At 35.7% G+C, this 26,299-nt stretch overlaps 4 protein-coding genes across 4 annotated transcripts in view; 2 read left to right on the forward strand and 2 right to left on the reverse strand.

Annotated features, from left to right (window-relative positions):
- Positions 1 to 2,628, forward strand: part of LOC125827795 (ornithine transcarbamylase, chloroplastic) — a 3,077-nt gene extending 449 nt beyond the window's left edge. Inside the window, exons 2-5 of the mRNA XM_049507132.1 lie at positions 723 to 1,057; positions 1,539 to 1,670; positions 1,761 to 2,036; positions 2,333 to 2,628. Of these exons, the coding sequence (XP_049363089.1) occupies positions 723 to 1,057; positions 1,539 to 1,670; positions 1,761 to 2,036; positions 2,333 to 2,515 (926 nt within the window). The 3' untranslated portion in view covers positions 2,516 to 2,628. The remainder of the gene's footprint in view (positions 1 to 722; positions 1,058 to 1,538; positions 1,671 to 1,760; positions 2,037 to 2,332) is intronic.
- Positions 2,629 to 2,831: 203 nt separating this feature from the next.
- On the reverse strand, positions 2,832 to 9,632 carry LOC125827558 (auxilin-like protein 1). The gene is made up of 7 exons (XM_049506854.1): positions 9,211 to 9,632; positions 4,233 to 7,917; positions 4,058 to 4,147; positions 3,904 to 3,969; positions 3,726 to 3,815; positions 3,215 to 3,391; positions 2,832 to 3,109 (listed from the first exon to the last, which is right to left on the reverse strand). Exons 1-7 carry the CDS (start codon positions 9,561 to 9,563, stop codon positions 3,074 to 3,076), a joined length of 4,497 nt encoding a protein of 1,498 aa, XP_049362811.1. The 5' UTR covers positions 9,564 to 9,632; the 3' UTR covers positions 2,832 to 3,073.
- A 7,167-nt stretch (positions 9,633 to 16,799) lies between these two features.
- Positions 16,800 to 21,604, forward strand: LOC125827612 (proteasome subunit alpha type-1-A-like). The gene is made up of 2 exons (XM_049506916.1): positions 16,800 to 17,268; positions 21,013 to 21,604. Exons 1-2 carry the CDS (start codon positions 16,918 to 16,920, stop codon positions 21,484 to 21,486), a joined length of 825 nt encoding a protein of 274 aa, XP_049362873.1. The 5' UTR covers positions 16,800 to 16,917; the 3' UTR covers positions 21,487 to 21,604.
- A 943-nt stretch (positions 21,605 to 22,547) lies between these two features.
- On the reverse strand, positions 22,548 to 26,293 carry LOC125827806 (uncharacterized). Its single transcript, XM_049507147.1, has 9 exons — positions 26,094 to 26,293; positions 24,598 to 24,861; positions 24,444 to 24,515; positions 24,292 to 24,330; positions 23,974 to 24,081; positions 23,580 to 23,677; positions 23,371 to 23,482; positions 22,739 to 23,013; positions 22,548 to 22,698 (listed from the first exon to the last, which is right to left on the reverse strand). Exons 1-8 carry the CDS (start codon positions 26,265 to 26,267, stop codon positions 22,750 to 22,752), a joined length of 1,131 nt encoding a protein of 376 aa, XP_049363104.1. The 5' UTR covers positions 26,268 to 26,293; the 3' UTR covers positions 22,548 to 22,698; positions 22,739 to 22,749.
- Positions 26,294 to 26,299: the final 6 nt, after the last annotated feature.

The raw sequence follows: 26,299 nt of genomic DNA on the forward strand, positions 1-26,299 counted from the left end.
TGCTCTTTTGGTCTATCAAGTCTGTTATACCATGCACCTTTTGATGTTTCGGTTTATTTTTCTTTGGATCAACCTTGATTCACACTTATCTTCGATGTGATTCGAATTTCCGACTTATTAGTTAGAGATGTGGAGGTGTCCAAAGGCCAATGACCATGCATGTGCTGTTTATAGTGGTGGCCATATTTGAGCCTTTAACATTCCAGGAGTTGTATGCATGCTTCATGAATCATGATCATTTTTATTGCCTGCTGAGTTACTAGTATATTCTCAAGAGCTTTCATGTAAAAAATTGTTGAGGTCACAAAGCACAAAGTTAGAGAATCAAAAACTGTTTTTTGGTGTTAATTGTGAAGACCTTGTTGTATGGATAGTTGAGAAAACTTTACAAGTGTTTGCAGTTGAAATAAGAATCCTTAGTGTATGTATACATTTTCACATCATCTAATTTTAATGAAATTCTCCTGGTATATCAAAAACAAGTTAGAGAATGATAATACTTTTTGTTTGTTGCCAATAAATTCCTGAATGCTCGTGGCACACGGTTAGAAACCAAGGTGTGTTCCTAGCCCAGAGATCACAAGCTTCTATCTTAAACAGTCTCCGAACCCATGAGAACAATAATACTGTGTCCTCTAGTTTTTCAGATGATGGATCAACCCATGTTTTATTCAAAAATGGCTTAAGAAGATTTTTCTGATGTGTCTTATTTTTAATTCCAGTAAATGCTAGTCAGAAGGACTTTTTGCACATCAGCGATTTTGACAAATCAACTCTTTTGAACATCTTGGATCGAGCCAAAGAGGTCAAACAGCTTATAAAATCAGGGGAGAGGACATATCTCCCATTTAAAGGTAAAACTATGGCGATGATCTTTGCTAAGCCATCCATGAGGACACGGGTTTCCTTTGAGACAGGGTTTTACTTGCTTGGTGGGCATGCTATATACCTGGGACCAGATGACATACAGATGGGTAAGCGGGAAGAAACTCGTGATATTGCTCGTGTTCTGTCTCGCTATAATGATATCATTATGGCTCGAGTTTTTGCTCATCAGGTACGCTGGTGAGTTTTTCTGTTTTGACTTCTTCCTGGTACATGGTGAGTTTCCTATTTTGGTTTCTTCCTGGTGTACTACAGTAAAGCACTGCTAACACTCTTGTTTGTGCTAGTTGTCCAGTCGACGCTTCTGTTTCCTCTGTTAAAATCCTCTCTTCATAGCATTGTCCCTTCTAAGTATTTGGTTGCCCCTTTTAATAAGTTGGAACAAGAGTTTTTTGATCTTTTCTGTTGGAGCTGAATAGCGGATCCATCTTTTATCTAATATCTTACCAGTAAATAACAGTTGAATGATGTCGCCTTTCTCCACAAGCTAATTGTGCTATGGTTATTCACTCGTAAATATTCTTCAGGGTTTTGTACAGGTTGAGATATTGAACTGAGTAATTGATAGGGGAGGATTGGACATTTCTAAGTCCGTTCTTTCATACCAACTGCAAAATAAAATTTTTATCTATCGTTTTTTGTTGCTGCTGCAGGACATTCTAGATCTTGCTAAATATGCAACTGTACCAGTGATTAATGGCCTTACAGACTACAACCATCCTTGCCAAATTATGGCCGATGCCCTCACAATAATTGAACATGTTGGTCACCTGGAAGGAACTAAGGTTTAGCTTTTTCAGGCAACATTTGGTGATATTCCAATTTCTGTTCTGGTGACATGATCTTTGTAATTCAATGTTGACTGCAAATTTCAGGTTGTCTATATTGGAGATGGAAATAACATAGTGCATTCTTGGTTGCTACTGGCTTCAGTAATTCCTTTCCACTTTATATGTGCTTGTCCAAAAGGTTTTGAACCTGATGAGGAAACAGTTAAGAAAGCACAAGGTGCTGGAGTAAGCAAAATTGAGATAACTAATGATCCAAAGGAAGCTGTTAGAGGAGCTGATGTTGTATACTCGGATGTCTGGGCGAGTATGGGACAAAAAGAAGAAGCTGCACAGCGTCGTCAGGTGTTTCAAGGATTCCAGGTAGGAGTGTAACAAATTTCTAAGCTGTCTAGTCTGTTCGACTTGTGCGTGTAGTACAAGACACCTATTCATATATACATAAAATTGCTTGCCACGAATGCAGGCAAAACCAGTAGTATAGGGGGCTAGGCCCAGAAATGCCCCTCGCCATTGATGCTTTTATGAATACCCATCTAATATTGATGAACAAGTTGGAACAATCTAATAGTTAATGATAACATCAACTCTTGAATTTTTTTTGTGCGTGAACTCCAGGCTAGCTAGTCTTTCCCTAACATCTTATCATTTGTCAATAGGTTGACGAAGAACTCATGAAAATAGCTGGACAGAAGGCTTATTTTATGCACTGTTTGCCTGCAGAAAGGGGAGTGGAAGTCACTAATGGCGTGGTTGAAGCGCCAAACTCAATTGTATTTCCCCAAGCTGAAAACCGGATGCATGCACAAAATGCAGTCATGCTTCATGTAATGGGCTTGTAATTGCAGCGTCTGTTCTAATACTGAGATTCTTCCTCGACAGTATTTTGTTTGGTGCATTATGTCTGTTCATATAACTCAAGGTTCTAAGTCAAGCAATCTCTTTATCCTCATAATGGCCGTCGTCTTCGAGCTGGCATTTAGATGTTAATCCTATAAATAAATGTCCCCAACTCTTAATAGGGTATAGATTTCTAAGGGATTAGTTACAATCGCCACTTGATCATAACAATTCAAAAGGCTCTAGAATGATATTTTTAAAATTTAAAAGTCCCATCATTTAAACCCTTCATACCAAAGTTTTAGGTGTCAAGGCAAGTACACAGCATCTCTAGTGAACCAGGAATCACCTAGTCAACACATACATTTAAGGCGTTATCTACGCCTAATTTACCTTGCATTTCAACATTTTGTAAATAACTTTACCCTGAGTTTCCAAACTGATGAGCTACTGTTCATGTCTAAGACTAGATTGCCAATAGTTAAATTTATCTACAAAACATGTTTCATTTTCCATCTTGAAAAGCTGATGGCCAACATTAGGACAGCGCAAACATTGCATCACCTCTCTTCTGAGTTGAACCTGTTCCATGCGGCCTTTGGTTCACAAAAAGGAAAATAATGAGATTCAAGTACATAAAATAGAAAAGAAAAAAAACAAGCAACAGCACAAATCAGAACATGCCGTTAGAGAAACATTACCTTGAGAAGATCAAAAACCTTTTCACAAATATATTTTTGCTGAATGCTCGCTCCTCTTTGCTGCAACTTATCAGGGTGAACATACAGAGTTGCTTTACGGTAAGCTTTCTTCACAGCAGCAGTAGTAATAATTTCAGTCAGCGAGATAGGTTGCCAACCACTGCTGGTTCCAAGGATCTACATTCACAAAAACAATGCACAATTAGAGACAACGGATGTTATATATTTGAACAGGGCAAAAAATTAAATCAAGGTCAGTGCAATGAACTTCAAAAATAAAATGCCTAGGAACTTGGAAGGGATTCATTCACTTGTTCTAAACTCTGATTACTGCAATTATATTTCTGAGGAAAAAGGTCACCCCAACTTTTAGTTTCTTGAAGATCAATCAATATATATTTTCCTAATGAAAGAGAGGTAGCATCTTGAGATTCTTCGTTCCCTTCAGTTTATATTCATAACAGACAAGGGACAAAATACTTGGGCAAGCACTAATCAGATGGATACATACATATTGCAGAGTCGAAAGCAGTGCCCGTAGGTTCCCTTCCTTACCGCTGGCCCATCTTTTAATATCAGAATCAAGAGCTTCTGCTAGTCTCTGAAATTTAAACACGCGTATAAGCAAAGCACAACTAACATGTTATCATTAACACCATAAGCACACTAATCATATCAAGAGAATTTACAGTTCTCTCCATTTGCTCTTTCTGAGCCAGAAGATCGCGCTGATTCTTCTCCTCAAGGGCTTTTGCCTGAAAAGATCAGTAGAAGATAAAAATGAACATGCTTGGACAACGTTCAGGAACTAGTATCCTACAAATAGAGTTTAGATACACATACTGCTCGTTCCATTATCCTCTGGTGCCTCTCCAACCTTGCTTTGCGCCTCTGAGCTGATTCACTATTACTTCCATCAAATTTCTCCAAATCCTGCATTTAATGAGTAGATCATTCCTCTATATGTCACAATATATCCACTAAGAGAAAAGCAGGAAATAAAGTGAATGATACTCACAGAAGAAGAAAGGCTTTGCTTCAATTTATTCTCTCTGGTTCTACTAGCAGATCTTTCAACATCGTCTCTATCTACTTGAGACCTTAATTCAGCTATGTTTTTTTGTGATAAAGCTTTCTCTAAAGCACGTTCACGGGCTTCTGCAGTTGCCCTCTCCACAGCAGCTCGTTCTGCTTTACGCTTGGCTTCAATGGAAGATTTGTCTGTTGATACCTTGATACTTGCAGAAGCCTTCTCACGCTTTTCTCGTGCCTCAGCCATTACTCTTTGCCGAACTTCAGCAGTTACTCTCTCCACAGCAGCTCGTTCTGCCCTTTCACAGACGTCAGCAAAAGCTCTCTCACGAGCCTCACGAATTGCTCTTTCCACTACTTTTCTATCTTTTTCCCTTTCCCTTTGCTGTCTCATGTCTACCTCAGTTTTTCTACCATTATTTTTGTCCACTTCTTTTGTTAACGACTCTTTGGTATCCTCTTCTACAACAATTTTTTCGCTAAGATTTTTCTCTTCCTCATACAGTTCTGATTTTAACTCTTCATCATTGCCCAGTGGTTCACGATCACCCAGTAAAGAAGACCATTCCAAGCCTTCTGAGTTCTCAACAGACTTCTTTACTTGCTGAGCTGCTTCAATATCATTGTTTTTCTCAACCTGGTCAACAACACTACCATCCACCTTGATTGTTTCCTCATTCTCTACATGTTCAGGGACCCAAGAGTCATCCCCTTCATCAGGATCTGAGGATTCTTCTGGTTCCTTACCAGTCTCATCGCGTTTCTGTTCAAGGTTTCTGTCAATAAATGTGGTATTCCTTTGTTCTTCGGAAGGGTGGACCTCAGGTACAAAATGTGATTCATTATCACTGACATTCTCTGGAATGACATTGCAGAAGCTCTCTTTCTCAAACAACACTCTTTCACTTGGAAGATTATCCGCAGTGTTCATGCAAGTGGAACCCCGACTCACTTCCTTGGCATCCTCAGATGAGGAGTCATAAGTATCTTGCACCATGCCCTCAGAGGTATCCCCTTCACTAGCATTTTGGAGATCACTAGCAGTTTCCATTATCTCCCTCTCCCTATAATTGGATGACTCTTCACTTGCTCCATACTTCTCACACTCAGCATGCTCATTGATGGCTTCAGAAACTCCTTGTATCCCTTCAAAATCAACTGCCTGCTGACTAATTCCAAGGTCACCATTTTCTAGTTGATATTCACAAGCTTCTTGTATCTCACTTGAACAAGTACTGCCATCGTGATCAGGCTCATAAATAGTTTTCATTGAATTTTGTTTATCAGCAACACTTGGAGACACACTTATCTCCTGATCACCCTCGCTCTTATCAGATGCTTCCACCAGCTTACTATCAATTTCGTCAACCTTCTGACTTGCTTCAGTCTTTCTATTCTGTGTGAATTTATCAGCTCGGTTCTCTATTTCTTCAGTTGCTTCGTACTGACAAGGCTCTATGGATATATTCTGAGGTACCTCCCTCTCAGATCCTTCAAGATTTCTCTCACTCTCTTCCCCTTCACAAGAGTAAGTCGTTTTGCTTTCACTCGGCTCACACTCATGAACCCCATATGATATTCCAGCGTCTTGTCCCCCTTGGAAATCTTCATGTTTATTGTCAATGCCTTCTTTCTTGAAGCCATGTTGGGGCTTCTCATCATTTTCCACCCATAGGGAGGCTTCTTTATCCACAATGCCAGTTTCTTCTTCATCGGAGCTCCTTCTCAATCTACTTTTGTTTTCTTCCATCTCAACTTTTTCTAGCTGCTTCGATGCTATTCTGCATTCCAAGTCTTCATGGTTCAGTGTCTCATTTTCTAGAGGTGTCTTTTGGTTGTTATGTAAGTTATCATTCTCCATTTCTTGGAACTCAATTTTCTCCTCAGTAAGCAGTGCCAGAGAATTCTGCAAGTTCTTGAAACTCCATTGTTCAACAAATGTCGACTCCAGATTGTTCTTCATATTTTCAGACTTCTTCGATTCAGCAGAACAATTTGCCTTCTCCTTAGCAAAGCAATAGTCTTTGGTCAGTTCAGAATTTACATATTCCTCAGAATCATGCATCAGAGCTGAATTGGAAGTATCCTTGTATTCCTCAGGAGCTTCTGACTTCCCAAGGATGTTTGGTGTTGGCTTTATGTCCCCCATTGATTTGGTATAATCAGGTGCTTCGTCAAGCTCTTTGGTCTTGTTACTTGGATTCATCTCCTTTGGCTTGTATACATGACTGTTATTCTCCATAGATGGTTGGGAATGATTGCTGCTGTCAACCTGTTGAGATGCCAAGGTTTGAGTATTCTCTTTTCTACTGCTTACCACCTCCGGAGACCAAGTTCCTGCTACATCTCTGTGAGATACTTCAACATTTCCAGTAACTCTTTGCTGTTCTTTAAGATTGAAGCATGAAGCCAAAACAGCATTGCTTGATGGAATTTCCCGACAAACCTCAGTAAATGGAGGCAATCCAATACCTATTTTTCCCTGCAATTCTATAGTATCTCCCCTGTTACTTCTTGTATTGCACTCAACCCTATTATCCTTGGATTTTAAGCTACCTTTAGACCTTCGTTTCAGAGAAGCTGGAACACCTTCGCTTTTTCTCTCCATTAGCTCTTTGGCTAGCCTAATACTCTCTTGAGCTTTCTCTATGGCTTTTTTCAAAGTGGCAGCAGAAATAGCAGCTGCCGAATTTGCATCAAGTTCCTCATCAGAGGAAGGTGGTGAAGTATCATTGACACGACTACCCCTTCCAGATTCACCAAATTTGAAATCAGGACCAGTAATTTTTGATTGATAAGGTTGGCCCTTAATGTCATTGGCCACGGGGTTGGAAGCCGATGCCCCTTCAGTGGAACTTGATCTCTTGTCAAATTCATCACGTGCACTAAAAAACTTATCATTGAACACATCCCAGCTAGATCCACTTTTAACCTTCACTACACCAATTGGACTCAGTTTCTTAGGGACATGCAAATTCTCCTTCCTATCATGTCCATTAAATAATTCCCCACTAAAGCTCGTGTCATGATGAACATCTGAACTTAGTTTCTTGGGGATATGCAAGTCCCCACTCCTATCAGGTCCTTCTCTAACTATTTCTCCACTAAAGTGCCTGTTGTGATGTCCATCTGAACTTTGATTCCTTGGGACATGCAAATCCTCATTCTCAGCATGCCCTTCTTTAAATATTTCCCCACTAAAGCTCCTGTTGCGATGTACATCTGAAGTTTGTAACTTTGGGACATGCAAATCCCTGTTCCTAGCATGCCCTTCTTTAAATATTTCCCCACTAAAGCTCCTGTTGCGATGTACTCCATCTGAACTCTGTATCTTTGGGACATGCAAATCCCCCTTCCTATCACGTCCTTTAAAGATTTCCCCACTAAAACTCCTTTGGCGAAGTACATCACTTTTTACAAAGGGTGCTTGTTGACAGGATTCAGTCTTTGGAACATGGGAACTTTCATCTATAAAATGCGTAAAACCAGGGACAGCATGCAGTTCAGCAATCTGTGTCATGCCATTTAACCCATCTCTGCTTCGTTGGCTGGTCTTATGATAAGATAGGTTAAAATGTTTTGGCCCATCCAAAGATTGATTAGCTGCATCACATGAGGACTCCTTTTGCCTTCCACTTGGACTACATTGATCGGATCCTTCCGAAGCAGTCCTAAATGCAACAAAAACACGAAATTAAGGGAACCGTCATAACTTATGTTGAACCAAAAGCAACAATACACATGGTGTCGTCAAAGACAAACTGGGAAAATCTGGGAAATGCCGCAGAAAATAAAAGCAATCAAGGGAATTGCAAATTAATACGGAAGGTTGTCGTTTTCCACCCGTGAGAAAACAGACCAACCAAGGTCAATGCACACAGTAAATGTCCACCAATACACATGGTGTCGTCCAAGACAAACTGGGAAAATCTGGGAAATGACGCAGAAAATAAAAGCAATCAAGGGAATTGCAAATTAATACGGAAGGTTGTCGTTTTCCACACGTGAGAAAACAGACCAACCAAGGTCAATGCACACAGTAAATGTCCATTAAATTCCAAACCACATAGCATGTCTAAGTACTTATACTTTAAAAAGACTAGAGACGTGTAATTAAACATCAGATCACGACAAACTTGGATTAAAACCTTCCGTTACAAAGGATAAGAGCAGGATTAACATTTTGTAAACCAACACAACTTAACCAATTAGAAAAGCAAAAGGACATCAGATTACTAGATAAGCTACAGAAGACGACACGTTTCAGAATGAGCAACAAACGAGAATTTATGGGAGATTCTTTTTTTACTAGAAAGGTTTACATATGAATATTCCATACCAGAAATATTTGAATGCTTCAACCAACGATACATGTTCGTCTATCTAATTTACCAGTTCCCTAGCAGAACAAAAAATCATATAAATCTCACCTAAGGTAGAGAAACAGAAAAAGGACTTGTTAAGCACACTAAGAATATACAAACTGAAGCAAACCCCAAAATTAAGAACAGAGATAAAATGACACCATATGAACTTCATATCATTGTGCTTTTTCCTTTTTTTCCTATTTCTTTTCTATTGTTTTCTTTTCTGTATATCAACCAAAGCTACAACTATATAGAATTAGAGACTGTTCGTATGGAGAGGCAATCGGAAGTACTGCACGAAGAATAGGAAAAAAAACAGATAATTGCCGAGAAACAAACAGATGATCAGCTAAACAGATAGAGAAAAACAAGCAAGTTAACACACAACAAAATTTAAAACCAGTCGACAAATGAAAAGTAAAAAGCGAGTAGCAATCATGAAAATGAACAGCGAGAAAACACACAAAACGAAACTCGTAACCGATTCAAACTACTACTGGACACATCAAGCTTAGCTCCATCACTAACAGAAATCTCCATTTTCTCTTCAAATAAAAAGCAAAAATTAAAAAAAAAAAATCATGAAAATGAACTCACCTAGATTTAGCAGAAGAACGCTTCCCTCGTTTACCTCTAGAAAACAACTCTTCATTACGCACAGCCATATCTTCCCGAGAAAAACCACCAAAAATGTTGGAATAATCCAGTTTATCGGAGCTCCGTCCATCATCGGAAACCGCAGCATCATCGATACCAGAAAGATCAAGCACCGGAATCGAAGAATCACGAGAACCTCCAAAAATCTCAGAGTAATCCGGAGCACCGGAAGGTAAAACCGGAGCTCCGAACTTCGATTGTGCACCTGTTAAAACGCCGTCGTACGGATGCTGTTTAGCAGAAAATGATAAGCCATTGGCGTTAGAAAGCTTCCTTCTGTGTAAAGGCTCCATTGAAGTACACAGAGAGAAGAAATGAACTAGGGTTGATTATTTCAGGAGGAAATTTTATGTATATATATTTTTTTTCTTCGGTGATATTTGTCTGAAGAATCAAAGAGAAGAAGAAATAAAAATAAAATTGTGACAGAATAATTACAAAATGTGTTTTTTGAAGGGTCAATTTGTAATTTTTATTAATATTAGCTCTGTTTGTTGCTGTACGGTACACTTGGTTCCAAGTCTCCAACTTGGATTGATCAACTCGTTCGGTGATTATTTTAGTATATTAATTCTCGTCTCAATTTATGTGACATATTTTCGATATTAATTCATTTTTCACCATAAATTTTATGTAGTTTATAAATATATAAAATTTATTTAACTTTTTTGAAAAATTCATGTGCAAATTTTCGATCAAACTTAAATTATTTGACTCTTGAGAAATAAAAAGTATCACATAAATTGAGATAGACGGCGTACTCCATATTTTCATATTCTTTTAGTCATCTATAAGCTATTTTGGTAAAATAATATTTATTTTATGTAGTGGAATAGTTGAGATCTCTCCATTCTTAATCAGATATTGGATTTGAGCTCGTGTGAATGAAAAAAATCTTATTAAGAGTATTATTTTCGGAAATGGCTTTGTAATGTGTGAATTTCAATATCGAACCCTAATATGAGTATCGTATATTGAGTGGAAATTAAAAAAAATATATGAAATAAACTAGTTGCATCCTTGAAGAAGCCAGCTTTTCATATTCACAAGAGTGAGGACCAAAAACATGTAACGACGTAAATGTTTTAACGTTTTCTTGTACTTTAAAAAAAAAAAAAAAGAATAATCACTTTCATATTGTTTGGCTATTTTGCAAGAAGTTTTAAAATTATGAACAATTAGTTTGAATTCCATTTTCTATTTTTCAATAATCATCTTGAATTTCTTGTAACAAACCACATATGGATAATTTCGCTTTCAAAAACTCTCAAGCTAAAGTTTATTCCGAAAAATTGTTACAGCTTACGATATAATATATTCAATCTAATCTCATAATAAAAAATTTGGCAAGGTATAATATATGTACATCTTACTTTTATGTGGTATTTATTTTTTATTTTTGATAGACTTTTGACTCGAAAGAAGGACAAAAAATTGAAGTATAATAACAAAAAAAATATGACAATGAAATGACAAGGTACAAAACAATAATTTTTTAAATGGCAAATAATTTGGAATCAAAATAATACACATGTATTAGTGTTTGTTTTACTTGGATTATTTCCTCTTACAGAAATAAAGTGTTGGAACTTAAATTAACATAACAAAAACAAGCCTAACCATGTCTATTCTTTTTCCTTAGTTTAATTTTTCAAATAATGTCCCAAATTATAATATGACATTATTAGTCAATCTGACGTACCATTAACAACATAAATGTTTTTTTTAATTATTATTATTGACTATGACTTAAAGCTTATTTTTAAAAGAAGTGTTGCATTTCACTTTCACTGATATGAATTAATTAGTAGGAATTAAAATGGGGCCTCTCTTCTCCCATGACAGAGAAAATATGATTTAATTGTATTTGTAGCACGTGTAAGCTCGTAAAAACAATCCTATTCGTCGCGTTTCATTTTTTTTCGAAAGTAAATTTAATTGATTTTTAAAATTATATTATTAATTTTCAAAGTTGCTGGGATTAGGTGAAACCAAAATAGTATTATAAATGAGTCGTGAAATGCTCCACCTTCAATATGAGATTTTTTGAGAAGAATTCAAATTTAATCGAATTTAAATGTAAACGTCAGACAGTAAATAAGAAAAAAATGAATAAAAAGGAAAAAGCATAGTCGTTTCCTCATTGAGATTCTCATCACAATTATTCCATATTCAAAGATTTAATCATACAAAGTGTGGCCCCTCCCTCACATGAAATTATGAATTTTAGGACACCATATTTGGGTATAAGCTCCCATTATGGAGACACTAATTGAGAGCATCGAAAATAGTAAAATCATTATTTTAATTTGCTCCTATATTTAATTTTCATTACCTAACGACTATTTTTATTATAGAAAAAAAATCACATCAAAGTACTAAGTAATACTACTAAGTATTTTAGGTTGTGTATAAGGATTTTAGTATTTAGAATGAACTCGTAGTTGTTAAGATAATGAATAAAATAATTTAAGATTAAACTATATGATAATACAAAAAAAAGTTATCATTCTTTCGTATTTTAGTTGGTATGAATTGAACTTGTAGATAATCGAGAAGAAGATGAAGTCGGAGGGAACAATATAAAGGACATTTGAGACGTAGAATATACGTAATTACGACCTCTAAAAGGAAACCCTAATAAGATCAATATTTGAGATGTACGTAAAATATATGTACTTACGACCTATAAAAGGAAAACCCTAATTATATTTTTCTTTTGTATGAAGAATACGATTATTATATGCATGCATGCATGATGTATGAATCTCAATTATTTTTTTCTTGACTTCTAGCGAAAGTGAATTGAATCAACAACCAATAATATATAAATGCGTTTATTGTAAATGTTCTATTATGTCTTCACTTATAAAAGATCAAGTCGACATAACTGTGATACAAAAATATAAATAAAATATTTGTTTCATATGCTAAACCTGGAAAAAATTTCACTTAAATGCGAATAAACCGACAAAAGTTGCGCTGACAAATCTTATCTTCACTTATAAAAGATCAAGTCAACATAATTGCGATGCAAAAATACAAAGATAAAACATGTATTACATATGTTAAACCTGAGAAAATTCTACTTAAATGCGAATTAATCAACAAAAGTTGCGCTGACGGATCTTATCCTTCTTTTTTCTTAAAAAAAACGAGCTAACAAAGTTGAACAAGTAAATACATGAATCCTATGTGACATAATATATTAATATATGTAGGACAAGTAGACACATGAATCATATGTGACATAATATATGTAGGACACCACGTAGGACACAAATTGCCATGTAGGATGTCACGTAGGACACACATGTCTATTTATTCAATTTTATATACAAATTTAAGTGTCTACTTGTACATATCCAAAGTTGGAGGGCATAAATATAAAATGATATCAAGTTAGAGGACATATTTATAAATTATGCCAAATAAATATAAATAGTTGTGGTAATTATGTAAATTTTAATTTTATTAATTGAAGTTCTCATTTGTCAAATACTAAAGTGTAAAAGCAATAAATTTGAACCTTATCTCTAATTTAAAATGTTGAACAAATAAAAACCTTAATGAATGTTCACTCACTTATTTTATGGTCAAAATATATCTTTGAAAGGTGTATTCATTGGTAGGGTCTATTTAATATTACATATTTACTCATATATTACATGATTCAAAACTTTATTGTTATGAAGTTATGATGAGTATCTCTTCACTTTATATTATAAACAATAAGGGCCTACAAAGTAATGGCATCATCTACCTATCTTTTAATTAAAAAAACTACACTATAGTTTTGTTGCATCGATGATCGCATTCTTTTTCAAAGTTTTAAACTTTTAAATCCTTTAATTTAGACTTTTTATTTTATTTTTTAAAGTTTCACACATAAAAAAGTGGCCACTAAAGGTTCAATTCAAAATCTATTGTTTAACACGATTGCAGTGTCTTTTGCTATGGCATTATTGGGATATTAATACATACTTAATAAAAAGGAGAATTATCACATGGACCATTTTGATCATATTGTTATCATGATGACATTTTTATATACGTCCAAATAAATTAACTTTTACAATTCACTGTAATGATTTTTTCCACTTATTTACTATTATATCTTTTTTCTCAGATGCTATTTACGAAATATGAAGCAAAATAAAAAAATAAAATTTTGTTCCCCTTTTCAAAGTCAATGGTTTTTGCCTAGGGTTGTGTTTGGTACGAAGAGGACTTTTATTTCCTATTTTTTCTTTTGATATAGCAACATAACCGTTGCGTTTAATAAATTTATCATCAAAAGTACAAGCTTCTAATTAACTAGGAATATGTTTTCTCACTAAGGAAAAAATATCTTTAGCGGCATTTAATTAATGATAATAACTTAATTGTCGTTAAATATGTACTTTTAGCGATACTTAACATTTTTTTCTATAAATGTCTCTAAAACCTATAACGACATCGGATTCAATGACAATTAACTAATGCCGATAAAAACTTTAGCACTTTTTGTTAATGTGTATATTTATTGTCGCTAAAAGTTATTTTTGTTATAGTCTCCAAATCAAACCTCTTAAATCTTAATTAAACATGAACTTAGAAATTATATATATATACTATTTAGGATGTGGATCCATGATTTAAACAGAGAAGTTTTTGAGTTCAAATTCGTTAAGGAAGTTTTTTCTTCATAATTAGTGTCTTCGAATAAGTTTGTGCGTATTTTTTTTAATACTAACTTCATGAACACTTGATATTTCTAACTCTCACATATATTAAGTAACTCTATTCCGGAGGATTAATATTTAATTGGACATTTACGATTGTAACGATGCTATGTTCATTCATCTTGGGCACATGATAAGATTATTATTACTCCTACTAATTTCACCTTTACAAAAATTCAATTTTACCACATCTTGACCAACCATAGGTACACACAATAAAAAGAAAAGATGATGATGGGATATATTATCTTTTATTTTATCTATACATATAGAAGTCTTGGGTAAAAATGATTAAAGTGCTACCAAATTGTCTGATGAAGACTGAAGAGAATCTTTATGAAAAGGTGAAGCAAATATATATATACACAGTATTAGTAAGAAAGAATATATGAAGAAGATCTAAAAGATAAAGTAGATCCTAAACTCATCAATAGACTACTTTTTTTTTTTTGGCTGAACATCAATAGACTACTTTTACTTTCACTTATCTTTTTATTTCTTTATATATATTTATTAATTAAAATATAATAATTGTTAGTGTTCTTTAATTTGAAGAAGATCACTCAAGAATATGCACATGCCCTTCTACAGCAAATCGTGTCTTCTATCTGTATATGGCTTTATTAGTCCATGGCACACATAGCACTTTCTGATCTATTAGCATCTTTGTCTTTTTTTCCCTTCTTTTGTTTGTTGCTTAAGCAACCATATAACTAGTTGACTTTTATTTTGTACAATTTTCTAGAATCATGAAAAGTAGATTTGAACTGAACAAGTATGTCCGATCTTTCATCTTGATTATGAATAAAAAAAGATGGAACGACCTAAAGGCACACAATTTTTGATATTTTTAGAATTCTGAAGGACATCGATCTTTCGGCTTGCGCAAGGATATCTATCTTTTTTCTTAGACTCCATAAGGAGATCTAGAGAATAATCTACTTGAATGGAAGGGGAGGCCTAATTTTATTTTACCTGGATCAAAAAACTTTACCCCTATGGACCTTAGACCTTACCTCACTAATCTTTTATTTTCTCACAGGATTTAGTTTGAGTTGCTTGTCTCAGTAGTTGCATTCCCTCTAGTCCCGCTTTGTGTTAACCTAGAACATAAGAAAGTTTCTGTAGATTCTAAAAGTGCTTATCTTAATTTTTTTTTTGACTCGACTCAAGCTCATCATAACATCTTCACATGACCTTGAAAGGGCTCATCATAACCCTTTTTGTGACTCGACTCAAGCTCATCATACATAATTCGATTTTCTCTTTTTCATATTCTATTGATCAGAAGCATGCAGGAGCGCCCACATAGTGTAATTTTTGACAAAGAGTGTCTATACGTGTCTACCTCATTGGTCGTGTTTTCCTAAACTTGGATGATCACATCATGAACATCGTCGTGTTTTACTTTACTTGGATGAACATCGTGTTTTCATGAGTTGATTTTAATTTGTCATTCCTACTATTTATCTGTGTTTGAAATCTTCATATGTTTTGATGTATTTGTATGTCTAAATGAATATGATCAAAGTGTGAACATCTTGTACAAATTCTTTAAAAAATACACTAACAAGTATCATTTTTTTATATACTGGTATACATCAAAACCTTATACATACATGTAAGTGAATTTGTAACATTCCGTATTACATTATTCACAAGTTTTATTCAATTCAATCATTTTAAACTTTTTTGAAGGAAAAAAATCGATTAGGTTGGAATTTCATTCTACGTCAAGTTGCATAAATACAAGTGATCTAACTATCTAAGTACTACGACATGAAATGTCATTTGGTTCGAAATTCACTCAATTTCACTTGATACCAAACAATTTTAGCTGGTCTCAAAACCTATAGGACAATACTCCAATAATGTTCACTTGATGTCCTTTTCTAATTGATGTTTCACATTTGTACTTATTTTAAAAAAAGTTTTGTACTTATTTGTGTTTGTTTTGAAATGTCTTAATTAGTTGAAAAGGCTTAAACAACACATGTTGTTTGACTTTATTGAGCATGTTTGTTGAAGAAAACAAAATGAATCTACTACGTTGTAATCAAAAGAACTTCTCAAGCAATTAAATCTAACCGTTGAAATTCATATTAGAAGGTTGTGTATTAAATTTGGATGAAATTTGAAGCAAAAATCTTTTGCAAAATTGTTCTGACGATCCATCAAGACTCATGGTAAGGTCTATCCATCAAAACTTTTGATTATTCTTAATGACTTGTGAACTATTTATTTCAAAATTGACAGTAATTTGCACTCAAATCCTACCGATTCATCAAGAATCGAGGCAGGTACAAGTCTTGGCGCATCTATATGACTTTTTAACATTCAGCAAGACTTGCGGCAAAATAAGATTCTCAAATTAAAAAAAGATCAATCCTAAATAAGCTTCAACCGATTCTCGTTATAAATCTTTTTATAAGCAAGGAGCTATCTATAGGAAGATAATTGTCAGGTTAGTCTAGTCGGAAAGAAGCTTGCTTACACCTCCTGACCCGCAAATTCCAAAATCAGATATATTCAAATGAAGTCAAAAACTTAAACAATAGCACGACAATAGTCCTATTTGTCCAAAATCACCCTAATAAATCTCAAATCAGGAATAAGAACTTGGATTTGGATCCAGTCAATTTCTAGTCACTGGCCTTGTACTAATATTCAGGCCCAGTAATAATGACTATCTATAATTGGGCCTAATCAGCATAACGGCCCATATTGATTGGCCCATGAAGATGGCGGCCCAAAAAACCCATTTCACTCTGCCTTGAAGAAAAAGAAAAGGTAGCTCAAGCTTTCACTCTCCAAACTCCATTAAAGGAAGAGAAACACAAACACAAAGAAGCATAGAACAGACTCTGTGATTCCAACTCCACAAAACGACAGCGTTTTTGATCGATAACATTTCGTATACACAATGTTCAGAAACCAGTACGATACCGATGTGACGACATGGTCGCCAGCGGGAAGGCTATTTCAGGTGGAGTATGCAATGGAGGCAGTGAAGCAAGGTTCGGCGGCGATAGGTTTGAGATCGAAGACGCATGTGATTCTCGCGTCTGTTAACAAGGCAAATTCTGAGCTATCTTCTCACCAGAAGAAGATCTTCAAAGTTGATGACCACATCGGAGTTGCAATCGCTGGACTCACTGCTGACGGCCGTGTACTTTCTCGTTATATGCGTACTGAGTGTATTAACTATAGTTACTCTTATGAGTCGCCGTTACCTGTCGGGCGTCTTGTTGTTCAGCTTGCTGATAAAGCTCAGGTCTTTCGCTCAAACCCTAAATTGGTTTTGTTCTCTGCTTAGTGTGGTTTAATATTTGCTGATTAGCTGAATCTTTGTTGTGATCGATGAAATGGAGGGTTAGGGTTTTACTTTGGATTGAGAAATCCCCCTTTTAACTTGGTGGAAGGTCAGTTGGATTTTTTCCCACAAATGCTAGTTATCCTGCCATTAGTTTCTCACTTGTTTATTCCTAGTCACTTCCAAACCACAACAAATAGGCAGCAAATCTAGGAAAGTTTGGGGTTTTGGGGCAGGGTGGGTGTCTGTTACAAAGTTATTCCTTTGTTACTTCATTTCCTCATATGAGTCACAATTTCAATGCTGTTAACACGACGAAACTAAAATGGTTAATTATGAAACAGTTTTTTTTGGATCCTTTCTGTTCCTCTTTTAAGGTAAACTTGTGTACCGCTCTATAGGTATATTTAGTGATGGAGTTGGAACTTATAAGAAGATTGCAATGTTTAAGTTATACTTATCATTCTGGATGAGGTATCCATCACTGTGGTGGTCCAAGGAGAAAAAACACGCTAGAGTTTGCTGCCTTAGTTCACAAAATCAGTCGGTTGCCTATATGCTAGATGTTCATTTCTTCCACCTGAGGTAGCACTACCCTAGATTTCTTCAAACTCCACAAAGACTCTAGTTATTTATATATTACTGCTGAAATGGTGGAATTTTTTTCAGCAAATGGCTAAGAGACAGCTGGGGAATAGCTTGAACACCTTTATTGCCCTTTTGTGCAGTCCTTCTAAAATGCCTGCTCACTTTACACTTGTCAAATATCCATTAGATCAATTTGAAACTCGGGTGAAAAAAGTTGCATATATAAGATTTATCAGAGAACTATCAAGTTCAAATTATGATTTTCTGCACTTTTAGTGCATGCAAATGCTGTAATCAGTGATGTTCCTTAAACATATTCCATAAGAATTTATCTTTTTCTAGAGAAGTAAGAAGTGTTATATATCATAATATATGTTGCTCGAATACGAGTGGGGCCACTCGACACGAGTGCAGATCCAGAAGTCACATTCATCATCACCTAAGATACAACCAATGAATGTATAATACGACAAACTCGCTTTGTTTCACTTTATATAAGATAATTTGATTGGGCGCATAGTTTAAGAAAGAAAAGAAGACTTTTACAACTTGTGGTCTTAAATATGTCATGATATTTGTGTGGTTATAAGACTTTTGATACGTGGTCTTAAACGTGTCATAATATTTGTGTTGGCTTGTGGCTATAAAGACTTATCGCTAAGGGTAAAATGGGACATTCGAGTTAGATTGTTTCCAAACTTAGAGTGGTAACATTCTTTTGGAATGGACTAATAAGTAATAGTGCCATTCTTTTTAAAAATGAGGGAGTATCTAAGTATATGTTTTGGCAATTAGTTGAAGTTATTTAAATAAAGCTGGTATAATTAAATTCTATGTAAATACTTAGGTATTCTGTTACTTATAATCAACCAAATACCCGATCAACCTGTACTTTTTAGCCGTAGATTTAGTGAAAGAAACCCAAGTTAGGTTGACCAAATCCGGTGTGGATCCCACACCCACACTCAAATCGTGTTCGGTTGACATGGATGCTGCAATTTTTTTGAAGGATCTGATCAACATAGATCATAATCAAATTGTAGCAATGGTTGCCCAATAATTCCTCCCTTCCACTTTACAAATGAGGTGCTTTAGTTTGTTCCTGCATCTTGGTTAATTATTACTACTTTGACATTTCCCCTTTAGAATTTTCAAGTTACACATTCCTATTATTTGGAGTAAAATTGGGTATAAATTCACTGGATTTTCATGTCAGATATCAATATATGATGTTTTGGTATCCCGTGGAATTAGTCGAGGTGCGTGAAAGCTGGCCCGGACACCACGATCATAAAAAAAGTGATGTTTAGGAAATTAGATACTATCTAGCAAAGGTGATCATGGTATTAAATGAGGTGCTGCTATAGGTAGTTTACCAGTAATAGTTAATGCTGCTGTTCAAGCTTTTAATAGTGCCACTGCTCTAAATCTTCTCTTAACAGTGTATTCACTCTATTTTAATTGTGTGCTTAGTGTATGCTTCCCGACCGATCTTATCGTGATGTTCTTTTCTGCTTTAATGATTTGGATATAGTTACATCAGGTTTACTCAACCTGAGGTCTTACTAGTGTAATTTTTAGTTAGTTCATTAGCTCATATAAAAAGGTTTTAAAAGAGGACTCTTCGAGTTCTTCCCAAGGAAGCATATGGTTTATTTGGATAAGCAGGCTGAACCTTTTACTTCTGCACAATCCATTGCATGCTTGTTGATAGGTTGCATCAACTGTGTGGTTGCTGATATCAGACTCTTCTCATGATTTCTCCCAAATTGTTTTCATGGAAGGAAAAAGTAGATGTTGGCTCTTAGTGATGGTTGGTATGCATCATGTTCGTACAATTTTGTTCCATAATACAAATAGAAAAATCAAGAAAGTTGTTTTAGTTCATAACAGCGTATTCGCTCTATTTTAATTGTGTGCCTAGTGTATGCTTCCCGACCGATCTTATCGCAAACTATAGCATATACTAGATCTTACTAGACAGCAACTTATACTTTTCTTATTTTGAGAGTAAGGCGAGGGGTTTGCAGTGTAAAGTTTGAACTATGGTCTTAAGTTATGATCATGTTAGCTGCAAAATTTTGTCATCAGAGGTACTCCTTGAAATTTCTTGTTGCTAACTGTTGGTGAATGCAGTCCAAGTAGGCTTTGCGGCTGTTTTATTTTGACAGCAATTTCTCATATATCTGACATTCTGAAATTTCACTTAGTTCCTTAAACTGTAGAAATCTCCCATTGAGGTAGAGGAAAATATAAACATGCGCCCGGTAAAGAAAAGCCAAGTATAAAGGCCAGTCCATGGTATAGTAGGCCAATTTTGTGGTGATACATTTTTAGGTTTTGGGGCATAAGAGTGTCCTGACTTTGTCACTGTTGAAACGCAATGGAAATTGAGGGACATTCTTCCATTTAAGTCATTGAAGACTTGCCTTGATATGTAGACCCAGAATTGTGATGTTCTTTTATGCTTTAATGATTTGGATATAGTTACATCAGGTTTACTCAACCTGAGGTCTTACTAGTGTAATTTTTAGTTAGTTCATTAGCTCATATAAAAAGGTTTTAAAAGAGGACTCTTCGAGTTCTTCCCAAGGAAGCATATGGTTTATTTGGATAAGCAGGCTGAACCTTTTACTTCTGCACAATCCGTTGCGTGCTTGTTGATAGGTTGCATCAACTGTGTGGTTGCTGATATCAGACTCTTCTCATAATTTCTCCCAAATTGTTTTCATGGAAGGAAAAAGTAGAGGTTGGCTCTTAGTGATGGTTGGTATGCATCATGTTCGTACAATTTTGTTCCATAATACAAATAGAAAAATCAACAAAGTTGTCTTAGTTCTTCACTTAGGGATGTGTTTGACAGTGAACCAGGATACCTACAAATGACACATGTCGAGCCTTGGTCATGGGGCAAAAGTAAAGAAAGAATAAAAATCGTTTGGGTCTGTTGTCGTGTCTTGGTGGATATTGAGCTGAATGCATTTCCCCCCTCCATTTCTCAGGATGATTTGTTAATGCAACAAATGTTTATATTGGTATATGAGGCTAACTGTCTGATTCAGAAGTTGATGCCTATTTTTGCGCTTTATATCATCTTAACATTTGCTTTTGTGGCAGGTTTGCACTCAACGATCCTGGAAACGGCCTTATGGTGTTGGCTTGCTTGTTGGTGGACTGGATGAGTCTGGTGCTCACCTTTATTACAATTGTCCTAGTGGTAACTACTTTGAGTACCAAGCTTTTGCCATTGGATCTCGGTCACAAGCTGCAAAAACCTACTTGGAACGTAAGTTTGAGACTTTCATGGATTCTTCACGTGAAAGCCTGCTTAAGGATGCACTCTTTGCACTGAGAGAAACTTTGCAAGGGGAAAAACTAACAAGCTCCAATTGCACGGTCGCTGTGGTAGGAGTAGGAGAGGCTTTCCATACATTGGACAAGGAAACCATACAAGCATTGATCAATGAATTTGAGATAGCTGGAGAAGATGCTCCTGCCGAAGTCCCGGAGGAGGCTGGTAGTGATGAACCAGCAGCACCTGAAGAGGGTGCTGCCCCTGCTGATGAAGGAGCCGCCCCAATGGATATTTGATAACTTATGTCCTCCTTTAGGCCTCACTTCTTTCATATTCAGAGATTTCTTCTTAGAATGTTGAGATTTTGTGTGGCACGATGGATTATATTTTCTGCTTGGATGTTTTATTATGCAATCATGCTTTACTTTGGTCCAAACAATTTAAAACTCATGCTTCTGAAATTGAACTACTTAAAACTTAAATGACTTTGTTGGGCTGTCTCTCTCTCTCTCTCTCTCGCTCTCTCTCCCTCTCCCCCCTTCCTGCCCCCGCCCCCTTTGTGTCTTTCGTTGTTAGGCACAGTCCATTTTCTTCAGTGGGAGACTATCGATGAAATGACGACATGGCCTCTGTGCTTCAGTATAGCTCCATAAGTAGCTGACCAAATGAATAGGTTACTCATTTTCTCGTCCTAATTTAGGCAAGAATAGGGAGGACAGAATGGTGTGGGGCGTCAGAACTAATAGAGTTGTAGTAATGGCTGGACTAAACTATATATTTGATTAGAATTGTCGTTTAAGCAAACTCATATATATCCCTACGTATTATAACTATACAACTTATAGATTATATACCGATGCTTGATTCATATATATTCTTACATGTTAGAACCATTCAAATTAGCTAACTTTTTTTCCCAGCAAAAGTAGAAGTTTATATGACATATACAGTGCATTTTGATATATAAATGAGCAAGTGCTAGTTGTTAGCAAATGTTTATTTGGGTTCTCAATCTTCACTCAGAACACTACAAAATATACTGGACTTTGAACGTTGTAAATTGTAACATATAAATCTGGGATACTTCTGAGAATGATTATGATTTTTCATCATCAACTCCAGTTGCAAGTAGCAAAATGTACTATAATTAACAATTGCAATCGAATTGAATCACAGAGAGAACCATTGATCTACTTGGAACATAATATCTTGTAGTTTGTTTTGGGAAGGGGGATACATGTTCTGGCCATGGAGGGATATAAACAATGCTCGATTTAGAGTTAAGAATCATAAAGCAGGAACAAGAAGTAAAACCTTGATTCTCTGTTCAATGGCAACTTTCAAGACATTGCATATAATAATAAAACTGAATCTTTGACACCTGAATTGAGATGGAGATCTAGATCAAACAATATGAACTTTTACGTTCAACATTTCTTCGCGAGAAGTCAAATAACAAGGAGTAGGCACTTAAAAAACACAGCGCTGCTCTTTCTATTGAGTTAGGGAGGGGGGGAGGCGATGAAGAAGCCTTGTGACAGCAGAACAAGGCCACTCTTCTATGTCACAACAGAGGATTTGCTTGGTTCTGGAAGTTGGAGTCCATTGGTCTTCATTTGTTTGTACATCCATTGCCAGTTTTCAGGTGTTACCTCACCCCCAAGAGATCGAATCACAGAACCACCGCTGCAAGAACCCACCCAGCAACATTCCTCCAGTGGCAATCCCCTTACCAATCCATACAAAAACCCACTTGCAAACAGATCTCCTGCACCTGTAGCATCAGTAACTTTCGCTTCGCCAATCGCTGGAACACGTACAAACTGAAAACCAAAATAATAGTTCATGTTTATAACCCTAATAACAAACACTAAGTATAGATCACAAATTATCAGCGAAAAAAGTCATTTTATGACATAATGTTTATAACCACAAGTTTACTTAAAAAATTCCTTCTTTGTTAAACTCCATGACCAGTCAAATACATTCACATAAAATGAAATGGAGAGAAAATATTAAATTGCTAGTAGCCTACTATACGAATGACAAGAACCACTGAGTTGCGGGCACTCGATTACCATCTTTAAATAATATGAACATCCAGAAGACCAGAACAAAAGGTTCTTTTTTAATCACTGTGTCTTAAAGATGGACTGCAGGTGGGGAAGGATTAGAGATACCTCTTTCTCATGTTTCGCAATGCACCCGTTTTGGGCTAAGGTGACAACAGCCCACTTGCAATGTTTAGCCAAATATTCAAGTGCTGCATCAGGATCTGCTTTCTCTTCATCCCTGCATCAAATGTTGGAAAAACATAAATCGTCATTTGCATGAATTGCCTATCAATATCGTAGTCAATAAACACAATTTCTTAGTTTTAAGTAATCACCTTAGTAGCTCAGTTGCTTCGTCCTCGTTTGCAAAGCAAAGGTCTATGTTTCCCGACTCCAATAATTCAATTAGAGGTGATTTAAACTTCCTCACCATCTGCCATATATTAAGAATATCATAAAGGAACCAAAAAAAAAAAAACAACCCAAATCCTATTATCATTAACACTCATCAGACATATTTCAACAGAACAATGTAATTTGAGTTTCGTTCATACGTGTGTTCTTATATATGTTTCCAACTATGGAGTATGGACAGCTCAAATAAAGAGAATGAAATAAGATCATTGTATCAATTGAGAAGACATGTAACTGTTTCTGCTTCATAAACTCAAAGCAAATAATGAAATACCCAACTTCAAATAATACCATGTAGCCTATGCGAACAATTACCTCAAAGCTGGCAAGATCAAGAGAAACAAAAAGACCTTCTTCCTTTGCTATTTTGATGGCCGCCTTAATAACTTCTACATTCAGTATGGCATATCTCAGTACCAACCACTGTTACAAAAAATTAGAGGCAAATAAGTGAAGAAATTTTCAATGCTACAATTCCCCAGAGTAGTCCTCCAACGAGCAGAAATTAAATCGTTTTCATAAATGGATCAGCAAACTCTACATGTTACTGGGAAAACATACAACATTGTAATAACTAATTGTATACAAAATGATGGAGATAAGAGTTTAAAATATCAAATAAGGACTCCTCACCTTGGAACCTTTGAAGTCCTCTCTTTTCAGTTCATCTGCCTGATAAAGCAAGGAAATAATAAGACAAACGTACGGTCACTTTGCTTAATATTTTACACATCATTAGAATCATTACCCACCACTGAGTTTGACTAGATGAAAGTAGAAATCACCTGAACTTTCACAGAGCCAGACAAACAGGGACGCATGGTACGATTGCCAACTTCGTCAACCAGACAAACACACTGTACATAAAAAATTACATGGTATTAGAAACCGGGGAATCATCTATATACAGAATCTTAATATCCCAACAAATGTGCTCACCTGAGCTGTAGTTCCATTCTTCAATCTCAATCTTGAGAGATCCACTTTGGAAAGGCCCATGTTGCTCATAAATAATTTACCTTCTTCATCTTCACCACAAGCCCCAATGATCCCACTACTAATCCCAAAGCCAGCAGCCAACCCTCTAATTGTATTTGCAACACTACCTCCAGCTATAGTCTTCAATAGGGATTCATTGTCAGTAGAAGGAAGGATATGGGCGTTAAGCTCGTTGAGTATATGCTTTAACTCTTCAACTGCAACCTTCAGTTAACAAAGGAAACTAAATGGATCAGACTCTTGTTTAGAACAAATAAGGACATTTGTAGCAAACATAATATTTCATGGTTTTTGTATTTTAGCATGCCATTTTTTTTTATAAACATTATGCCTCTCCTAGCTGGCAGTTACGGGCGAGATAAGCCAACCAACTATGCATCAATGGTCGGCTATATGAATGCTATATTTCAAATCAGTTTTCACATCCCAGCGAATTCAGCACTCAGAAATCATAGTTTAGACTATTTTACTTCTGCTTTCATCCTTTATCCAGGCTTGGACCGTTTGCACATAGGCAGAGTGAAGGGTGAGATATGCAATAACATAATCTTTTAACAAATGAACCACATGGATTAGAGAAAAGGGAAGTTAATGAACCAAATGTAAAATGCATTTTATCAACTCAACCAAAACATCCTCTCAGTCCAAAGTATCAAATGCGAGCCAAATTCCCTCATTTTCAGTCTAAGATTGATAGTAGTAGGAAACCCGAAACTCAAAAGGTTATTCTACAATGATCAACCTATAATGTTCAATTGTAGAATCACAAAAGACATAACCTCATGATATATGGAGAAACCGAGATCAACTCACGCATAATCCCCTTTCAGATTCTATGATACATCAAACTTCATCAGCAAAAAAGGTTCTATCTTGTTTCGCAGTCTACACTGGATTTTGACATTGTCACCATCCCATCCCAATGAAATTAAAAAGCACTTGACATATTCTAATCAACAACAATCAAACTCAGCTACCAAACTCCCTGTCCCACCCCACAACTAAAGCAACAACAACAACAACATACTCGTAAAATCCCACAAGTGGGGTCTGAGAGGGTATAGTGTACGCAGACCTTACCACTTCCGACAGACTCGGCTCAAGTGCAGCAAATCCCACCCCCACAACTAAAACAAGATAATTAAACACATACACACACTAAAACAGAGAATCAAAAGATCCAAAGAGCAATAGAATCTACTGCAAAAAAAAGTGGAACTAAAACATACAAGCTAGCTGAAAATTTACACATATACAACACAGAATTCAAAGATCTAATTTTTTTTTTAGCAATTGGCAATAAAACAATCAATTATATCAAAAACAAACCAACCCCAAACCTTAAAACCCCCAAACAATCAAAAAGATTCCATCTTTATCACAAAAACTGTATATAATAAAGAATTAAAAAAAAAAGAAAAAGAAAGAGGAAGTACTGGGAAAGAGCCACCACGTTCACCGGGAATTTGGGAGAGAAGAGACCAATCCACCTTAGCTATATGATCTACTAGGGCAAATGGTTGTAGTCCAAGTACAACTGGTGCACCTATATTTACACTTTCACTGTGATTTTCACCATTAATGGTGGCTGGTCGAATTTCAACTCCCATAATTCCCTTATAAATTTTGCTCTGTTAACTTT

This window comes from Solanum verrucosum, unplaced genomic scaffold, assembly GCF_900185275.1.
Source record: "Solanum verrucosum unplaced genomic scaffold, falcon-dt-bn FXZP01000064.1, whole genome shotgun sequence".
Taxonomy (NCBI): domain Eukaryota; kingdom Viridiplantae; phylum Streptophyta; class Magnoliopsida; order Solanales; family Solanaceae; genus Solanum; species Solanum verrucosum.

Bases quoted from the DNA above. Each gene is read 5' to 3' on its own strand.
- LOC125827558 (XM_049506854.1), bottom strand. From the start codon at position 9,563: ATGGAGCCTTTACACAGAAGGAAGCTTTCTAACGCCAATGGCTTATCA. The intron at 4,148-4,232 runs GTGAGTATCATT...CATTAAATGCAG, and splicing joins AGCAAAGCCTTTCTTCTTCT to GATTTGGAGAAATTTGATGG. The intron at 3,970-4,057 runs GTATGTGTATCT...TGATCTTTTCAG, and splicing joins AGAGGATAATGGAACGAGCA to GCAAAAGCCCTTGAGGAGAA.
- LOC125827612 (XM_049506916.1), top strand. From the start codon at position 16,918: ATGTTCAGAAACCAGTACGATACCGATGTGACGACATGGTCGCCAGCG. The intron at 17,269-21,012 runs GTCTTTCGCTCA...CTTTTGTGGCAG, and splicing joins AGCTTGCTGATAAAGCTCAG to GTTTGCACTCAACGATCCTG.
- LOC125827806 (XM_049507147.1), bottom strand. From the start codon at position 26,267: ATGGGAGTTGAAATTCGACCAGCCACCATTAATGGTGAAAATCACAGT. The intron at 24,331-24,443 runs GTGATTTCTACT...TTGCTTTATCAG, and splicing joins CTGGCTCTGTGAAAGTTCAG to GCAGATGAACTGAAAAGAGA. The intron at 23,678-23,973 runs GTAATTGTTCGC...AATATATGGCAG, and splicing joins TTGATCTTGCCAGCTTTGAG to ATGGTGAGGAAGTTTAAATC.